Below are 21,138 nucleotides of genomic sequence, written 5' to 3'. Positions count from 1 at the left end.
AAGGTCAGGAGGAGGCTGCTAATACTAGTTTCTACACATGAGTTATTTGCAGGATTAACTTTGTTTTAATAAAAGTTACTTAATAATGAGAAATACTAAAAAACTCCCTTGTGTAGGGTATTACCATTACACCTAAAAATTAATTACTTAATAGACTGCTCTCCTAATAAGGACAGTAGAGAGAAGACATGGGAATATTAGAAGATGTTAAAAACTTCAGAGTTTTACACAATTCTTGAGTGGAATATTACAGTACGATGTAATGAGGTACAAAGTACCAAGAAAAATGGAACTGAAGATTAGCTTCAGTAATTTGCAATTTTGCCTTAAGTCCTTGGTAAACCATTTTGCTTTAAAAATTTGCCATTCTGAAAGGCTTAAAGAAATATTAAAATATCCCAGAAACCTGGCCTCCAAAGATGTGCCAGATCCAAGTTTATTCTGGTAGAAAGCCCCTGGGTTACACAGTATCTACCAAGGACTGTATTTTTTCTCCAGACCGAATGTTCCATGAAAGTACACATGAGAAACTTACTTTGAATCTTGATTACAACTTATTCACAATACCTAGAAATAAGAGAATTAAATTTTAGGACTCTTAAACTGCAATTTCTAAACTCACCAAAATGACTTTTATTTGTATTTGCTACATAAACAGTGAAAGATAATTCATGGCACTTGTCCAGACATGAAAGGTTTATGAAACCCAACCAGTAGATGCCATTTTGAAAAGATGCCAGAGTTGAAATCCAAGAGGCCCTGTTGTAGCACAATCCAATACTATTCCTTCAGTACTTTATAAATGGAATTTTCTTCTACTTGTATCCATTTCCCGGGGCTGAAAATTAGAAGGAAAAAAAAAAGTAAACAATGCTAAAAAAAACCTCTGGGTCCATCTCTGAGACTGAATAGTCTTTAGAAGTTACTGTTCTAATATGTATGTGTGTGTGTAATGATGTATAAAATTTTAAAGTAAGTACTTAGGTGAAATATTGCTTATTAGAAAAGAGATGGGTTTTAAAATATTTAAGTTTTCATTTAGGACTTAAAGTGATCTCCAAACTTCTATGAAACCTCTATAGCAGTTTTCATACATACAGCAGAATCATAACGCTTATAAACAGTGCTAGGCCCCTAAGTTGCTGATTGATTAGGTCTATGGCCCTACAATTTGCCTTCTAACAGTGGTGGTCCCACTTTAAGGACCACTGATCTAATTTAGGATACTTCAAATGAACCAGTGTTAGTCATCAGACCCAAATACCTTATCAGAGATTGGTTCTTTCAAGCTCGTGGAGGTCAGAAACACAAGGTATAAGCACTCAAAGCTTAAAGTACAAAGTTTCCTTCTCATTCTATACTTTTGAAATGATATAAAATGGCTCTTCAAAGAATAAGGCACATACCTTATGGACCCATTCATATTCTCCATACTTAGAATCAAAGGTTCCTTTCTGAAGAGATCTTAATTTTAAGGTAAAACGTGGTCCAAGTTCCTGAATTCCCACTTTCTTTTCACTCTTGAATATGTACCTTCAAAGATAAAGAATTAGGGAAAACAGTCTGAATAAGCCAAATGTAATTTCTTTAATATGACAGAGTTCAAAAGATACTTATTTCTCATCTACAATACTTGTCACAATACATTAGAAAACATTTTATGTTGAAAATGTATTTCATAATTGAAATCAGAGTCCATGGAGTTAAAGAACCTTCCTCACCTGTGAAATCTGAAGAAGATATAGTCCCGTTGATTGTGGAATGTGGCAACTTGCCTTCCAATAAACTGAGGATTATGGGGAAAGAGAGATGCAAACATACGTCCCACAGAATGACCCAGCCGTGTTGTGAAGTTATTCAAAATTATTTCTGGTACGTGTTCTGTAGGGTCTTTACCTCTTCTCTAGAAAAATTATGAAAAAAAATCACATTAAGGAATTAATATCCTTATTGCAAGTTCAAGTTTCAGAATTTACCTGACAAACTGATAAACTTTAAAGGTATCTTTCTTAATGATCAATTACCACAGATAACATCAATTCCATGAAATATAATACTTCTAAAATAACTTTAACATGTAGTGGCTGTACCAAAAAGTCCTACTAGAAAAGAAACTGGTTTCAGAGTAATGAAGGCTATTATTGCCTGTCTGCCATAACTCAATTACAATCTGATAAGAAAACTACTGGTAGATAAAACTTGCTTTAACCAGGAAAGCAAAGGCCATTATAAAAGCAATTAGATCTATATATGTTACAGAGTTTAATCAAAAACTGCAAGGAGACCAATGCCAATTAAGGAACACGTAAAACTTACCTTAATTTCTTTACGCAAACGAACACTGCTCATTTTAAAATGAGCGGTTGGGCCACTGGGCAAGTGACTTAGAATTAATCCATCTGTTCATAAAGCTAAGAACACACTGAACTCGGTTATTTAAATCTTAAATTGCATAAGTAACTGATCCTGTGTATGTGCAAAGGCTCCTAATTCTGTAGCTAGATGAATAGGTAGATACATGTATTCCTCTGGGTGAAAAGAAATTTTCTTACCATACCTAAAACTAAAGACCATAAGTCAACCAAATATTTCAGAAAAATAGATTATATTAGTCCCCCTATAGTAGTCCCACTTTGTCTCTTCATGGTATGATAAATACCTCATCACTCTCAAGAGGGTATGTTGCATATTCAACAAAGTAGGTTTCTTCAAAGAGCTTATATACACTACCCTAATAGGAATGATAGACCGGATGGAATTCTAGTATAATGTTCAGGCCTTATAACCCTAAAAATGCATACTTACACATTTGTATGTACATTTTTTTGTACATTTGTAAGTATATGCAGTCAGCTTTGAAATACTGTCCCATAAACCAGAGACTCGGCTCTCTTCTTAAAATCAAGGTTATTAGTGTTTCTCAAAAGACCAGCTCTTACTCTTGGGATTACTGTGCCACAAATTAGAATCAACTATTTAATAACCATTTACTGATTGTCTACCACAAACAGACTTGGTGCTAGACACTCTCAACTACAAATGAAGTATAAGAGCCCTACCTACAATTAGCAGGGGTAGCGGTGCTAGGGCTTTAAAAGTCTGGAATGCAGCTAGCTAACATAACATTCCTCAAATTTTTGTAACAACTTGATTTTTCCAAATACTGAACCTTAAAAGGAGGTCATAATCAGACTACTTATTTCAAATCTAACTGCACACAGTTTTACAAAACAGAAGTTTCCATTTTTGATAAAGGTATCAACATTCTCCCATTAACCCAGATTAAAAACTATGGTTATCTTCAACTTCCTCCTTCTTCCCTTCCTTGCCAAATCCTATTTACCCTCATAAATTCCTCACTTCCATAACTTCCTCTTCACCCTTACTGCTATTGTTAGTTGAGGTCCTTGAGATTTTCCAACTAGATTAAAACAGGATCCTTGCTGGCCTAACGTCTCTCCCACCATTCCAAGTACATTTCTAATACAGACGGTAAATCAAATTTGTATAGTAGGCTATGGGATGTGACTCATTGTATCTGGACCACTGTTTCTCATGTGCTAACTGAAAAACAAACTAGATACCTTGAGTCTTGATAACTGTACCTAATTTCAGAATACTCTCACAACAGCTTATCTACAGAGTAAAAACATCACTGTAACACTCTGTGGCCCCAAACCACCTTTCTAATCTGTATGCCTTCCCCATGTTTCCTAACTGGTAGACACTTACAGTCTTATACACCATACATATTAATCCTATCATGTACTTTTGTTCATGCTATTTGAAACACCTGCAATATTTAACTCCTCCATTAAGGCTCACTTCATCAGTGAATTCCTTTATGACTATTATTTTATATATCTGGGTGCCCCCATGTTGGGGGCATATTTACAAATGTTATATATTCTTGTTAGATTGTCTATTATGATACAGTGCCCTTCTTCATCTCATTACACTCTGTTTAAAAAGTTTGTCGAGGGGCGCCTGGGTGGCGTAGTCGGTTGAGCGTCCGACTTCAGCCAGGTCACGATCTCGCGATCTGTGAGTTCGAGCCCCGCGTCAGGCTCTGGGCTGATGGCTCAGAGCCTGGAGCCTGTTTCCGATTCTGTGTCTCCCTCTCTCTCTGCCCCTCCCCCGTTCATGCTCTGTCTCTCTGTCCCAAAAAAAAAAAAAAAAAAAAAAAAAGTTTGTCGAATACAAGTACTGCTACTCTGGCTTTTTTGACATCCATTTGCATGATAAATGTTTCTTCATCCCGTGTCTTTCATCCCAAGTCTTTCATCACTTGAAATCTGCACGTGTCTTTAGGTCTAATAGTCTCTTGTAGGCAGCACATAGATGGATCTTGTTTCTCTACACATCCTGAGACCCTATTTTTGTTTTGCTTTTTAAGTAGGCTTCATGTCCAGCGTGTAGCCCAATGCGGGGCTTGAACTCACAACCCTGAGATTAATGAGTCACACACTTAATCAACTGGGCCACCCAGGCACCCACTCCCCCTATGTCTTTTGATTGGAGTATTTACTCCATTTACATTCAGAGAAATTATTGACAGATATACATTTAGTGCCATTTAATACTTGTTTTGTCATCGTTTCTGGAGATTTTTCTACTCAGTTCCCTTTAATAATTCTTTCAGGGCTGGTTTAAAAAAAAATTTTTTTTTTTTAACGTTTTTATTTATTTTTGGGACAGAGAGAGACAGAGCATGAACGGGGGAGGGGCAGAGAGAGAGGGAGACACAGAATCGGAAACAGGCTCCAGGCTCTGAGCCATCAGCCCAGAGCCTGATGCGGGGCTCGAACTCACGGACCGCGAGATCGTGACCTGGCTGAAGTCGGACGCTTAACCGACTGCGCCACCCAGGCGCCCCAGGGCTGGTTTAATAGTCACGAACTCCCTTTAATATTTCTTTCAGGGCTGGTTTAATAGTCACAAACTTCCCCATTTTTGTTTGGGGAAATTCTTTTATCTCTTCTATTCTGATAGCCTTGCTGGACTATTTTTGGCTGTAGGTTTTTCCCATTCAGCACTTGGAATACATCATGCCACTCCCTTCTGACTTGCCAAGTTTCTGTTGAGAAAGCTGCAGCTAGCCTTATGGGTCTTCCCTTGTTAAGTCAGGGATTTCTTTTGTCTTGCTGCTTTTAAGATGTTTTTATTAGTATATTTTGCAAGTTTAATTACAATGTATCTTGGTGTTGGACTGCTTTTGATTTTGATCAGAGTCTTTCATTTTCTCAACCCCAGTGAGTATCCTTATGATTGTTGCTTTAAATTCTCCAGCAGACATGTTACTTATGTCTGTTTCACTTGTTCTTTCACTTGGGATTAATTCCTCTGTCTTGGCATTTTTTTTCTAGGTCTCTGCCTTCTTCTCTGTGTTAGAAAAGCCCTTTAGGTTTCCTGCTTTTGAGAGTAATGGCTTTATGAAGAAGAGGTCCCATAATGTCCAGGGCCTGGCACTTGAGGGAATATCTCGTGTGTGCTGTGTGCGCTCAGTTGTGTTTTGGCTGCTCTATCCTTCAGGCCAGTCATCTGCAGAGGCTGGCCTTGCCTGCAGGGGGCAATGTTTAGTACTTGGCCAGAATGTGGTCAATTTTCACTAGGTGTGCTCTGATCTGCTTATCAAATGAGACAAGATACTACTTCCACTAGAACTGAAGCCCTGCGGAGCAATCAGATAGGGAGATGTCGTATGGGCGGGGGTTTCTGTTGGTTTACTGGGGAAGGAGCTTGTGGCCTTGGGACTCATGCAAGCTTGACCAAGAAGGGCAGTACTGTTATTAAGGCTCACTTCAAATGCCACCTCTTTTTACACAGTTAACATTAAGCTTTAAATCTCAGCTGTCACTGTTACTTAACTATATATAGCACTTGTCACTGATTTGAGTTATAATTATGTAAATGACTTTCTTCCCAACTAATCTGTTAACTTTTGGAAGATACATTTGTTTCTGATAAATACTAGTGCCTACCACATACCAGATGATCAGTAATGTTTGAATTCCTTCTTTTCAAAATTTCCTTCTTTTCAAAAATTCATCACAGGTTCAACTTCTTGAGGTACAGCCAGAAGTATTTCTGGATCATTTGCACAATGAAAAAAATCACACTCATGGGAGCTAAGAGAGGTAAAGGTAATTTCTTCCAACCTAAATCAACACTTCCAACCTAAATCAAATCTGCAATATCAAACAAATTGCAGATCCCCAACTTTCTAGGACATTGCAACTCAATTGTGGTTTCTGTCAAAACTACAAAATCCAAAATAATTCTTTCCTACGTACCCACATTGTACAAAAAGCTTTACTTATTCCTAACATAAATTCCTAACTAATTCCTAACATAAATCCTGAAGAATAGGAGTTCATTATCCCTATTTTAGTAACAATGAAAAGAGGTTGAGAAAGGTTAGGTAGATAAGCTCAAATTTCAGAGCTAGGTGGCAGATCGTAACAGGTGGGACTACACCTGTGCCCAAGCCCTAATGCATACAGGTATTTTGTTATGATGACTGGGGCAAAAAGGACATTTAGTCCCCAAAGGCCAAGAAAGCAAAACAGCCTACAAGCTGCCAAAAGTATAGGACAAAGACGTACCTAACTCAAATTTCCATTTAGAAATAATCAATAGAAGATGTTAGGTGTCTCCAGGAAAAACTTCCGCGCTTTCTCCTATACCATAACATTTACTAAAATGCCCACAACAGGACTAAGGTATGCCTTAAGAAACATAATACCTTAGGGGCGCCTGGGTGGCTCAGTCAGTTAAGCGCCTGACTTCAGCTCATGTGTGATCTTACCATTTGTGAGTTTGAGCCCCGCATGGGGCCTGTGCTGATAACTCAGAGCCTGGAGCCTGCTTCAGATTCTGTGTCTCCCTCTCTCTCTGACCCTTTCCTGCTTACACTCTGTGTCTCACTTTCTCAACAGTAAATAAACATTAAAAAAAAAATTTTTAAAAAGAAACATAATACATTTAATGTGGTCTTTGTGGGAAACCTGAAGATTTAGGTATCATTTCCTATTTTAAAAGATGAGGAAACCAAGAAACTTGACAAAAGTCACACGTAATGAAGTCTGTATTTAACATTACATCTGCCTGACCCAAAGCCACCAGACTCAATTTAGATAGTTGACAAAGCTCTTTTCTAGAGTTAAGTTGAAAATTTATAAGCCACTCCCACCATTTGGCACTACTCTTTTACACAGCAGCCCTTCGGTATCTTGTCATGCCCCATATTCTAATTTCCCAAAGGCTGTACATCCTCAATTCTTTCAAGTTTTCTCCAAGTGTCATCATTAGGGGTCATGATTTGTTATTTGTAAGCCCATGTTAAGTCCCTAGGAATCATACACCATTTCTATTATGCGCTTACAAATTAGTCTCCCTTTAATTATTTGACATGTTTTTTTCTGGATCATGGCATGTATTAACCAGCAGTCCTCTTTCTCCCTCCTTCCTCCACTTGCCTGTCTCATGTATCTTCCCCCAGAGTAGCAAAGTCTCCTTTACAAGTTTGTGCACATAGTCTTTGAAGCCAGGATATCTGACCTTATTCAGAGTTTCTAGGCCTTATCTTACAAACTTTTTATCCAAGATGGACTTCCAGGGCCCCCCAGCAATCTCCTCATTAGTCTTGAAGACGATTCTCTGTTAACAGAGAACACAAAAGCAATTTAGGAGGTCTGCTTTCCTAGCTTGTTTCACCAATAATTTGCCATTAACTCATTACTATATATCAATTAGAAAAGAAAATGAAATCTCTCTGAAATTATAAAAATCAACATCTAGGCAGGATTATACTGATACAAACTCTATTCATTAGGACTTTTAGAAACTGCTGCATAATTCTATACTCAAAACTTATAATCCTGGGACACCCATACACACCTGTGTGCATATATATTTAAGTGTATAGGAGAAGCAATCTCATATTTGGATTACTTCATTAGCCTAGTTATTTCCTTAATATAAATTTGGTCTGTGTACTGATGGTATCTTAATCTAATGGTTAACTTACCCTACAGGGTGTCCAATATGGTAATCAGAAAAATATTAATACATTTTGAGTAAAAAGACAATACAATTTTATAAGGAAAAGAGAACATAGCTTTCTAAAGGCAATAGATGGTGTAAGTGAAACGCAGTATCCATATAAAATAGCTCAGATAAAACAAGGATACAATGTTTATTCAATTGATGAATACCTGCTGGCAGCCTTAAAATAATGATGGTTTTTTTAACTGCCAAAAATAAAAGAGGAACACAGACCTTGCCACTTTATTTTGGGAGGTAGTTTTAAGAAGGCAGCAACTACATTTTTAAAAACAGACCTCTTCTGGAATAGTTAAGTATTCAAGAGATTTTAGTTATTTTGGTACATTAACCCAAAATCCAAGCCAAATTATAATATGGCCAAAAAAACATCACATTACAAAGCTAGCTTTAGTCTATTTTAGTCTCTAGAAAGCAACTCGTACAAGTGGATAACGTCTTTAACTTCCATTGAAAATAGTAAAAACCATAAAAGTTATCTAGATTTTTAAAAAATAGCTTTGACACCATTTTTTTTAAAGCAGTGTTCATTGATTAAAAAAAAAAAAAAAGTTATCCTGGCAACAGGAAACTCCTGTCCCTATTTTTTATGAATCCTTAATAATTTTAAGAATTTGACCCATTCAATTGATCATCTTTAAAATTAGTGATCTCACAGCCACAATTTGATAAATAAGTAAAACAACAGCAACAACAAATATAGGCATTCTTTATATGATCTCATTTCTGCAAACAGGAAAAAATACCTTGGTTTCAAGTGACACAGTCACCTAGGATCTGAGACTCACAGAAAAAGGATAGAGTATTCTTGGCATCTGAAACAGTAGTAAATACATAAAATGGGCTCAGATCTGCCTCAAAAATGTAATCCTGTGATACCACCTCTGGTAACATAAAATCTAGCCATATCAAACTACTTGCAGATCCCCAACTGGGTCTGCTCCTTAATGCCTCTGCTGTTACAAATGGTCTCTCTGCACTGGGCACTCTTCCTCTGCCTTATTCACCTCATTCGCCCATATTCACCAAACTGAGTTAAGCATTTTTTCCGGTCAAGTCCTTCCTCCCTGATATCCCCAGGGCAGATTTTTACCAGAGTGTGCACTGTATCCTGTATTTCTCTTTAACTGTACTACCCACTCTACATTTTTGTTAGTTTACATGTCTATTTTCTCCTCTTTTACTAAGGACTAAAGTAATGTCTTGCCTATAGCATTTGCTTGAATGAATATTTGCTAAATGAAAAAAATAGTTTATAGATTCTTGGATAGAGATACATAATTTTCTTGTTTAAAAAATTATGTTCTGTAAGTTATAGAAAACATTTCCTTATTCTTTTAAATATGTTTTAAAAGGGGGTGAAGGTGAGACAGGGAAACTTTAATAAAGAAAGGATACTTGGTGTTTTACGATCTTCATTAATAACGATCAGATCTGTGAAATTTCTTGAAATGCACTGTGGAATAATTTTTTTCAGAGCCAATCCCCTTCTGTAATAAACATGTGAGTTTGGTATAACTGTGGAGAGTTGTTCACAGAGTCGTACTGTTCTCTGCAAAACAAAATAACAGAAATCTTCTGAGGTGAAAAGGAATAAAAATTTTAAGTTGGTATACATTAATAAGGAAAGGAGCAATGATTAATATGTGTTATTAATAAAGAGCAAGGGTAGGGAAAAAAATGAAATCTGAACAGTATTTAATCCTTTATCAAAGACTGACCATCCTAAAGCAGTGGTTCTCAACTGGGGGTGATTAGGCCCCACTAGAGGACATTTGACAATATCTAGAAGCATTTTTTGGTGGTTATGACTGGTGGTAATAGTAGGGGACAGCTGGTAATGGTATCTAGTGGGTAGAGGCCAGGGATACCGCTAAATACCCTCTAATAAACAGGGCAACCCCCATAACAAAAAACTACCCAGCCCCAAATGCTAATGGTGTTGAGGTTGATAAACCCTATCCTGAAGAATCATGCTTAGAGAACCTACATCACATCACCAGTATTCATTTTATTTGGCTTACTCACAGGCATTATCTATTAAATTACTAATTAACTCAGATCTTCTGAAAAGAGTTCTTTTAAATAGTCTAAGTAATGTAAGAAAATTAAGAATTCAGTAACTACACTGATAGATATGTTTACCCCATGAGGTCTATCTGATGTTGTGATGAGAATCTTGGGAGAAGTTTGTCTGTTGAAGTAAGAAGCAAATTCATCTGTAGCTTCATCATAAGCAACCTGTGAACAGAAAAAGGATAATTTTATATCAAACACTGTACTGGGCCAGAATTTTAAAAGTAGCTCCAGCAGGATCCTATGACACTGACCTCCTTCCTGGCTGATAGGGGATTTAAAGACAGCCAGGAGGGACTTATATTAATGGTGACATAAAGAGGTTGGGTGATTTTCTACCTGTAGAATACAAGTATAAAACTGGAAAAAACTGTCAAAAACAATTTCAAGACACAAACTGAACTGTTTTTTCTTGAAAAATGGCTAGGGCTGTGGGCAAAAACATCAGGAATCTTCCTTAGAACTATTCCATTTCTTCCATAAACATGGCTACAAAAATAGTAACTTTATCAACTTCGGGTCTGATGGTAGGCAAGAACCAGCAATCTTGAATCAAAGGTGGTAAACTGGATTTGGGGAGAGGTGGGTTTGAAAACCCTAGCTTTGCCAGTCTAAAGTTACTGGGCCAGTTCAGGTTAGGTGTGGATCAGCCAGAAATTTAAAGGAGAGCTCTGGAAATGTAAGAGCCATAGAGGAGCTGAGATAATCTCTCTACAAATCCCTGGCTGACAGCTGAACTATACATGGGACAGACCTAAAAAAACCAGTGCACACAAAAGGTGAGGGAGACTTGAAAACTGGTTGCAACTTTGAATGCAGTCCTCAACCCACAGGTAGCTCAGTTGATAGGGGCTCAGAGGCTCAAGGTATCTCAACACAATCTCTGCCAGAATCACTGGCTTACGATTGAGCCACACAAACACAAGGACAATCACTCAGGAGGCAGGTTAAAAATAACAATAAAACAAACAAGTGGAGACACAGTGCTGTTAAAGGAAATTCAACTTTTAATGTTTGTGGGCCTTGCTCCTGGGCTCCCAAGGAAGTTATACTTTTACCAAGGTCAGAATGATTTCGCCAAACTTCAGAGCCTGGGATCTATTTCTACCCCAAGCAAATAACCTAAAAGAAATACTTTAAACCAAAGATAAGAGTAAAAATCTCCCGGGGTGCCTGGGTGGCTCAAGTTAATCAAGTGTCCAACTCTTGATTTTGGCTCAGGTCATGATCTCACGGTTTGTGGGACCGAGCCCCACTTAGAGCTCTGTGCTGACGGCACAGATCCTGCTTGGGATTCTCTCTGTCCCTCCCCCACTCATGCTCATGCTCTCTCTCTCAAAATAAATAAACAAACCTAAAAAAAAAAATTTAAGGAAATCCTACAAGCTGAAAGAAAATGACACCAGATGGTAACTTAGATCCAAGGAAAGGAAAGAAAAGGACTGTAAATGGTAAACACGAAGTTAACTATAAAATGTGTAAATTTCTTTTTTTAAAAAACAATGAGATATTTAAAAAAAATTTTTTTTTAACGTTTATTTATTATTGAAAGACAGAGAGACACAGCACTGAGCAGAGGAGGGGCAGAAAGAGGAGGAGACACAGAATCCGAAGCAGGCTCCAGGCTCTGAGCTGTCAGCACAGAGCCCGATGCGGGGCTCGAACTCATAAACCACGAGATCATGACCTGAGCTGAAGTCGGACGCTCAACTGACTGAGCCACCCAGGCGCCCCAACAATGAGATATTTTAAAGCAGAAATTACAACACTGGATTCATAACACAGACAAATGTTATATATGACAACAGCATGAACAAGAGTGAAGGAACAAAGCTATACTGGTGGAAACCTGCTGTATTTACCAGAATCATGTCAGTATGTGCTGGAAGTACACTGTGAAAAATTAAAGATGCATGCTGTAATTCCTACAGAAACTACTAAGAAAACCCTTAAATATATAACTTAGAAGATTAAGAGGTATTAAAATAGCATAATAAAAATATTTTTTTAATATAAAAGAAAGTCAAGGAGGAACAGAATAAAGGTATAAAATATAGTGGGGCACCTGGGTGGCTCAGTTAGTTAAACGTCTGACTTCAGCTCAGGTCATGATTTCACGGTTTGTGAGTTTGAGCCTCGTGTCGGGCTCTGTGCTGACAGCCCAGAGCCTGGAGTCTGCTTCATATTCTGTGTCTCTCTCTCACTCTGCCCCTCCCCTACTCATGCTCTGTCTCTATCTTTCTCAAGAATAAACATTTAAAAAAAAGTATTAAAAAAATATATATAAAATATAATGAGAAAAAGTAAAAGGGCAGATGTAAATATGACTACATCAATAGTTAACATTAAATATTCATTGTCAGGGGTGCCTGGGTGACTCAGTCAGTTAAGCGTCTGACTTGTACTCAGGTCATCATCTCACAGGTCATGGGTTTGAGCCCTGCGTTGGGCTCTGTGATGAGAGCTCAGAGCCTGGAGCCTGCTTCGGATTCTGTGTCTCCCTCTCTCTCTGCCCTTCCCCCACTCACACTCTGTCCCTCTCTCTCTCAAAAATAAATAATAAACATTAAAAAAAATTTTTAATTAAAAAAATACATACTAATTGTCAGACTGAATAAAAAAAGCAACATCTGTGACACTTTATTATTTTTTAAATGTTTATTTTTGAGAGAGAGTGAGAGAGCAGGGGTAGGGGTGGGGAGAGAGGATCCGAAGCAGGCTCTGCACTGACAGCAAAGAACCCAATGTGGGACTCGAACTCACAAACAATGAGACCATGACCTGAGCTGAAGTCTGACACTTAACTGAGCCACCCAGATGCCCCTGTGACACTTTAAATTCAAAGATATAAACTGGTTGAAAGTAAAAAAGAAGATATACCATGCAAACAGTAACCATAAAAGAGTTTAGGTGGCTATGTGTATATGAAACAAAATAGACATTAAGCAATACGGCTATGGACAATCGAAGGGATGGGACAATATGGGACACTGGATTAAGGGTCAATTGAATAAGAAGAGATGAATAATTCAGCAATTATAGTTGGAGGTTTCAATACTCCTCTCTCAGTAACTGATAGAAAATTCAGCAAGAATATAGAAAACATGAACACCACAATCAAACAACTTAAAACAACTCTTAATATACTTCAAAACAGCAAAATATACATTTTCCAAAGGAACACAGAACATTTTCTTTCTTTTTTTTTTTTTTTTAATTTTTTTTTCAACGTTTATTTATTTTTGGGACAGAGAGAGACAGAGCATGAACGGGGGAGGGGCAGAGAGAGAGGGAGACACAGAATGGGAAACAGGCTCCAGGCTCTGAGCCATCAGCCCAGAGCCTGACGCGGGGCTCGAACTCACGGACGCGAGATCGTGACCTGGCTGAAGTCGGACGCTTAACCAACTGCGCCACCCAGGCGCCCCCAGAACATTTTCAAGAATAGATCTTATCCTAAAACACAGAACAGTTCTTTACCTGAAAAGGACTAAAATCAAACAGAGTATGTTCCAGAACCACAATAAAATTGAATTAGAAATCAACAGCAGAAATATATGTGGGAAATCCTCAAATATTTGGAAATTAAACAACACACTTCTTGATAATCAATGAGCCAAAGAAGAAATAACAAGAGAAATTAGAAAATATCTTGAACAGAATGAAAATGAAAACACAACAAACATATCAAAAGGTATGAGATGTAGCTAAAGCAGTGCTTTGGAGGAAAATGATAGCTTTATCAGATTATATTAAAAAGAAAGAAAGTATAAAATCAGTAATGTAAGCTTCCATTTTAAGAAACCAGAAAAAGAAGAATAAATGAAACCTTAAATAAGTAAAAGAAACAATATAATAAGAACCGGGGGAAAACAATGAAATAAACATCAAGCAAAGAAAAAAAAAAAAAAAAAGAAATTACCAGAAGAAATGAACAAATCTCCCATTAAAGGAGATACTTAGATTTGAATAATAATGAAGAAACACATCTTAAAACTGTGGGATATACCAAAAGTGGTACTTACAGGGAATTTGTGGCCTTAATTGCTCACAATAGAAAGGAAGAAATAGAAAGGAAGATGAAAAATGAGTTAAATAAGAAGAATAAACTCAACAGAGTAACAGGAAATAAATTATAAAGATAAGGAGAGATATAAATAAATTAGAAAACAAAATTTCAAGAGATGATCAAAGAAAAAAGTAGTTTGAAAAGAGTAACAAAATAGATGTATCTCTGGTGAAAAGCCCAAATAAATAATATTAGGAATGGAAAGGGACATTTTTGCAGTCTCACTTATAAACATAGATGTACATATTCTAAACAAAGTACTGACAAACCAAAACGTGTAAAAGATAAAACATTGTAATTAAATTGTATTTACCCCAAGAATGCAAAAGAGATTTAACATTAGAAGATCCATTTCATTTCCTACATTGGTACTATAAAGGAGAAAAACTACATATTTATCTCAATATTTGCAGAAAAAGTACATAATTATCTCTATTTTCAGAAAAAGGATTTGATAATGTTTCACATTCATTCATGATAAAACAAACACCCCCCTCCCTGCAGCAAAAAAAGAAATAGATTTTCCTTAACATATAAGGAGAATCTACCATTAATGACACAAACATTAAACATGGCATGTTAGAAGTATTCTCTTTAAAACCAGGACCAGGGCATAGATGCCACTATTGCGTTTTCTATTTATTTCACGTTATGCTGGAGGCTCTAGTCAGCACAAAAGAAATAAATGATTAATGGATTCAAAGTTATTTGTAGAAATGATTAGCTAAACATGAAATGAAAACAATATTTAGACAAATTATTGGAGACGAATCTAGGTGATCTACTGTTTAGAAGATCACAGTCCAAAAATCAATTGTATTTTTATCAATCAGCAAATAAAACAATTCTCAATGAGATGTTGTTATTTACACTAATAAAAAACATAAGATAGCCATCAATAGCTCTAACAAGATTTATATGTACACCTTGCATGAAGCAAATTATAAAATTCACTGAATTACATTTTGAAAGACCTAAAAAGAGCAATATATAAATAGATCCCCTGAGTGATCTGCTTTAATACAATTTTTATAATTTTATATGGCAGACCAAAGGTCCAAAAAGAGAATGAACATTCCTGAAGAGAGACATTTGAGGATGGAGGTGGGGAGGGGCATCTTGCTCTAATAGATAAACTTACCATGAAGATAAATAATTATAAAAATAAAGAAGTGATACAGTGACAAACTGACCAAACTGACCAATAGCCCAGAAAAAGGCTGATATTTTGTGTGTATATGTGGCACGGTGCTTGGTGCACTGACAGATGCCAAGTTCCTAAAACAGATCCCAGTACACAGCAGGCAATCAATCAACATTTGCTAGAAGACTGACTGACTGGCTGAATGAATGAATGAATGAATGAATGACTATGTGAGGAAATAGGAAAGAATGTCAATAATTGTATGGTTTGAAAGCAAACAAACATAACCAAAACCAAATTCCCTGCACACACACAAAAAATTTAAAACTTGATTCTCTCACCATACTGTAACAAACTATTTAAAGGGAAATGTGAAAAGTGAAAAGTGGATGATTATCTTGAAACCAAGAGTTTTATGAGGACACAAAAATATCAAATGTTATCCTTATATCAAAATTTCTAGTACTATAAAACTCTATAATGAGAAATGCTTTTCAAATGATATTAAAAACAACAGAAGTACTATAAATTAAATGACAAAAAGTTTACCTGGTCATAAAATATAATACATTTCTATAAAATAAGTAGAATCAGAGTTTTTCCCATAGCATTATTGAGAAATTCAGTTATGAAACAATCTATAGCAAATAATATACCAACATTATAGCTGAATCAGTCCATTACACAACTTCACCAGCCAGTACTTTAAATATCAACATATGAACAAATAATTTGTCAAATGTGGTCATCCAAATTTATTTAAGACTTCCAACATTACCTCTTCATCATTAGGGTCTACTATAGTTTCATCATGTACTCGCTGGTTGTCAATGGTCTTTGGTATAGGCTTTGGGGGAGCCTAAATTAAAAAAAAAAACAACAAAAAAAAACAGATTAAGTTTTAGAAGGATTTTACATTAATAATTTTGCATTTGGGTTAGGGAAGAGTAACAGAAATCTGTAAATATTCCAAAGGCTCAATCTGTTCCTCATTTCCATTGCTGTATCAATCCTAATAATAATACTGAGTAAGAGGTTTTTTTTTTTTTTTTAACTCTAAGCAGAGACCTAAACATACTGGAAGAATTGCTAACTGAATGAAATGGTCTAAAACCATTCAGAAGTAGCAGAAAGAAGAAACTGTGATCAAAGTAATTATACACTAAGAAAAATATCAAATAGATTGGAAAAATTATAGTGGACCCTTGATCAACATAGATTTGAACTGTGCAGGCCCACTTATATGTGCATTTTTTATAGTATAATACTATAAGGGTATTTTCTCTTATAATTTTCCAAATAATATTTTCTCCAGCTTATTTTATAGTAAGCATACAAGGGCGCCTGGGTGGCTCAGTTGGTTGAGCGTCCAGCTTCAGTTCAGGTCATGATCTCACAGTTTGTGAGTTTGAGCCCTGCGTCGGACTCTGTGCTGATGGCTCAGAGCCTGGAGCCTGTTTCGGATTCTGTGTCTCCCTCTCTGTCTGCTCCTCCCCTGCTCATGCTCTGTCTCTCTCTCTCTCTCAAAAATAAACATTAAAAAAAAATTTATAGTAAGCATACAGCATATAATACATATAACACATAAATATGTGTTAATTCACTTTATGTTATCAGTAAGACTTCAGGCCAATAGTAGGGTGTGGGATTTTCACATGTGCAGGAGTGGAGTTGGTATTCTGCACCCCAACCCCCATGTTGTTCAAGAGTCAAATGTACAAAGGTACATATATATGGAACTTTGTTCCAATACTTTCAGAAAGCTCTTCAGAAATAAATAACAAGGGTTGCCTGGGTGGCTCAGTTAGTTGGGTGCCCAACTCTTGATTTCAGCTCAGGTCATGATCCCAGGGACTAGGGATTGAGCCCTGTGTGGGGTTCTACGCTAAGCATGGAGCCTGCTTGGGATTCTCCTCTCTCTCTCTCTCTGTCCCTCTCCCCACACGCATACATACATGCACACTCTCTCTAAAATTAAAATTTAAAAAACACCAGAAGTAAACAACCAAAGCTACAAATCTATCTGCTGAACTCGTAATTCCAGTTTGAGGCATTTATGGTAAGGTATGAAAGAGAGAAGCAATTTATGAACAGCAAATACGGCAAACATCCAAAAACAGGGTAAAGACTGTGACACTTCAACATAATGGAATATTGTTAGAATTGGCAATCATGTATACGCAGCTTAGACGAAAAAAACTGTGTAAATGAAATGCTACAGAGCAGGAATACAGAACTGTAAGCATACACTGACTAAAACAAATTCAAAACATATGGTTTTGAATGTTAGCAGAGATAGGAAGAAATAAGAACTGCTAAACTCTTCAGGATTTCATTTCTTATTACTCTATGAAACAAATATTAAGTTTTAAGTAATTTTTTAAAGGAGGCAGTTCTAGGAATTCATTTTTTCAGTCCAAAAACAAGAATGGTGATATATCCAAAGGTGATTGGCATATTTGCTATAACTGGCTGATTACTGAGAGTTAAAAGAGAATAACTGCTGATAGAATTCTGCAGGTTAAAAGTCTAAAACTGGCAATTTCATGTGATTTAACCTAGTCCTATTAAGAGAAGGCATGAAAAGGCAGAGTGTTTAGTTTGCATATAATCTTTACATTTTTCATTTTCCTCAAAAATGCTTATCATTCCTTGGTACCTTATCTTAAGAGACAGTAGAGGAGGAAGAGTTGTATGTTCTAAAAATTTTGCAAGCACAAATCAAAATCTAACACTAGCTATAAATAAAATGAAATTAAAGGAAAACAGCTTAGTTGTGGATGTATTTAGCAGTCCTTTTAAAAATTTTCAGTAGACTTCATTTCTTATCAATATCACAAAAGTAGCCAAATCGTTTTTGGATGTATTATCTTTACTCTCTTCTTTGCCATAGTCCATCCAAGTATCTCACTTTCCTCCCACTTGCCATTCTCAGTCTTCAAAGGATTAATATCCTCTGTATCAGCTTTCATTCCTACACACCTCAATCCTACAACAGAACAGGCTGCATGCATCCTGCCTTTCCCCAAGAGCCTTTGCTTCAAGTCACAAAAACTCCAACGACAGGCCTAAACTGGGAAGCTTCCCCAAAAGCTTTCCAAAGTCAGAAAGATAAGTCCCTATCTCTCAAACACGTAAAATTAAGTAAAATAAGCAAGTTAAAGTAGACACACCATTTACACGAAATTTTGAAAAAAATGCAAAACATCACTACTGTGTTCGTTGTTTAGGGACACAAACCTAAAGATAAGAAAGAAATGCATGGGAACAAGAAAATGGCAATTTCATAAGTGGTTAGCTTTGGAGGGGAAAGCAATCAGTAAGAAGCATCCAAAGGACTTCGAAAATTATTTGCTAATGCAATGTTTTCTAAGCTAGGTAATGAATGGGAAGGGGTTTGTTATTTTATTTTCATATCTTTTATACATTGGAAATATTTTATAGTAAGTTTTAAAAGAAAGCGATACAACATAAACATAAGGGAGCATTACTCAACATAAGACAGAAAGCAGGTGGCCAAAAATGTTATTTACCTTATCACCAAGAGCTTCTCTCTCTTTTTTAAGTTTTTTCTTAATTGCCAACTTTTCCTAAAAGGTTTAAAAAAAAACAAAACAGAAAAATATTGAGAAACCATCAGTTATATCACAAACACATACTGAAACTACACATTACTAATGCTACGGCCAATCTCAGCAATCTTTGTAACGCATTAAAGCAAACACCCTGACACAGACTTTCATACCAAAGTTATTGTAAACCAAATAAGCTGGCTAATCAATAAACAAAGGTCTCTCTCCTTCAAAAAATTGAAATTGGCAAGTATGAATATTTAAAGTTTGCCTTTTTACCTTTTACTTTTTATCTTACTATAAAGCCTCAAATTAAGTGAAAATGTGAAACGCCCATCTAAAACTAGTTAACACGTTTTTGTGGCTGTTTTATTTTGCATTCCTAACCAGTTGCATTCTAAAGAAAACCATGATGGCTATGCCGGTTGCTTCTCTTGGAAAATACTACAAGTAAATGAGAATGGGAGATGCGTTTTCAGATTGCTTCCAATAAACCACCATTAGTTATTCATAAATTTTACAATCAAAATATGCTTTTAAAATTATTAAGGACTTGCAAAGTGAGTTACATTTGTACTGTAAATTTGCACCTGCTGGACATTTCTGAACAGAATGCTCACTTACACACACAGAAAGTGCTCTCCCGGGCACGCCCTCCCCCCCAACGCCTGTAGACCCTCCATACATCAAATCTCAGATTATAGTGTTAAGAAGTCTTCGAGGAGGCCCTTCCCGCAAACGCGCTCACCAGAATGAGTTAGATTCTCTACGTACTCCAAAAGCACTCTGGCGCTTATGAGTAAGGCACTATTCAGGGCCTCAAAAGATGTAGTATCTAATAAGAGGAGACAGGCAAGTAAAAAGAATATTATGTGCGGGAACTTTTATGATGTACAGGAATAAACAAATGCTTGCTTCCGGGTGCAACGTAACCACAAATAAGCACTGTGATCTTGAGCTTTATCTCCTCATATCTGTTTATCTCCTAGAACAGTATGAGGACAACGCTACAAATATTATTACCAGAAACTTCACAGAAATACTTTAGGTAAGAGTTGCTGCCCAGGAATCAGAAAAGCATCACTGGATTCACGTACTGCCTGTATTACAGGCTCTAGAAATTTGCCAACGTTAGGTGCACGGGTCGAAGCACAGAGATGGGAGACTTTCTCTTTCCAGGTCAGGAGGGGGATTTTAAAAAAAAATTTTTTTTTTTCACTGCTAGGAGAGCGGGACTTCTTGCTTTCATTCTCAGCCAGGGAACGTAGGCAGGGGCTGGAAAGAGAATCCTCCGTCGCTCAGGCAAAAAGCTGAACCTAGACAGAATCCCCAAAGCAGTGCGAGGGGACCAGGGCATCAGAACGTCAGCGTCATCCTTCTCGATTAATTACCGCCTCTGGGACGCCAAGCCACGGCCACCACGCAAGTGCTATTCCCTTCCCCACTGTCGTGCGCGCGCGCGGATGCAGCGCATGCGCCCTGCAGCCTCAGCCCCGTCATACCTTTCGCTGCTGCTGTTTCCACCGCGTGAACATTAAGTGTCGCCGTTGTTTGTTCTTAATTTCCGAAATGCTGAAGCCTGGGGGAAAGGCAGCCGTTTTCGGGGGTTGGACCCCGCTTTCCGTCGCCCCATCCTCAGCGACTGCGGCCTCTTGAGGTTCTTCGGCGGTTGCTTTCCGCTTCAGGCCCTTCTTTCCTTTAGTGCCGCTCTTATCCCCGGCCTTCGCCATGGTGTTTGCCCCGTAGCGTCTGTACGGAAACGGAAATAGCTTACCCCTCCGACTCCCTTACCTAGTCTTTTACTTCCGGGGTCAGGAAGTTCTTAAAGAAAAATGTGGACTACTTTGTGAGCTTCAGCAGTTTTAGAAGGTGCTGAAATTTAGTTTTGAGGAAAGTTTAGGGGGGCTGCCCAGCTGTATGAATAGTGGAGTGATGAGTTCGCAGAAGTCTTTATTAAGCATCTGCTATCTGCCGAATCCTCAAAATACTGAAACAAAACAGTCTTTGCTGTATAAAATTTACATTCTACTGGAGAAAGACCTGAAATGAGTACACAAATAGTGTGATGAGCTATAAAGTAACACATGGCAAGGAAAAAATAGAACCGGATAAAGGAAGAAGAGAGGGTAGAGGGGCAGTTGCAGCTTTTAAATAGGATTGTTAGAGAAGCCTTCTGGAAAAAGTTACATTGAGCAAAGAATTGAAAGAGGTAA

At 37.1% G+C, this 21,138-nt stretch overlaps 1 protein-coding gene across 1 annotated transcript; it reads right to left on the bottom strand.

Annotated features, from left to right (window-relative positions):
* Window positions 1-604: 604 nt before the first annotated feature.
* RPF1 (ribosome production factor 1 homolog) lies at window positions 605-20,697 on the bottom strand. Its single transcript, XM_043575442.1, has 9 exons — window positions 20,428-20,697; window positions 18,887-18,943; window positions 16,132-16,212; window positions 10,210-10,305; window positions 9,463-9,616; window positions 2,317-2,399; window positions 1,722-1,903; window positions 1,407-1,533; window positions 605-838 (listed from the first exon to the last, which is right to left on the bottom strand). The coding sequence occupies exons 1-9, from the start codon at window positions 20,653-20,655 to the stop codon at window positions 797-799; spliced, it is 1,050 nt and encodes a 349-aa protein (XP_043431377.1). The 5' UTR covers window positions 20,656-20,697; the 3' UTR covers window positions 605-796.
* Between the last annotated feature and the right edge of the window lie 441 nt (window positions 20,698-21,138).

Source organism: Prionailurus bengalensis, chromosome C1 (assembly GCF_016509475.1).
Source record: "Prionailurus bengalensis isolate Pbe53 chromosome C1, Fcat_Pben_1.1_paternal_pri, whole genome shotgun sequence".
NCBI classification, from domain to species: Eukaryota; Metazoa; Chordata; class Mammalia; order Carnivora; family Felidae; genus Prionailurus; species Prionailurus bengalensis.
This window is presented reverse-complemented; position numbering and strand designations above follow the sequence as displayed.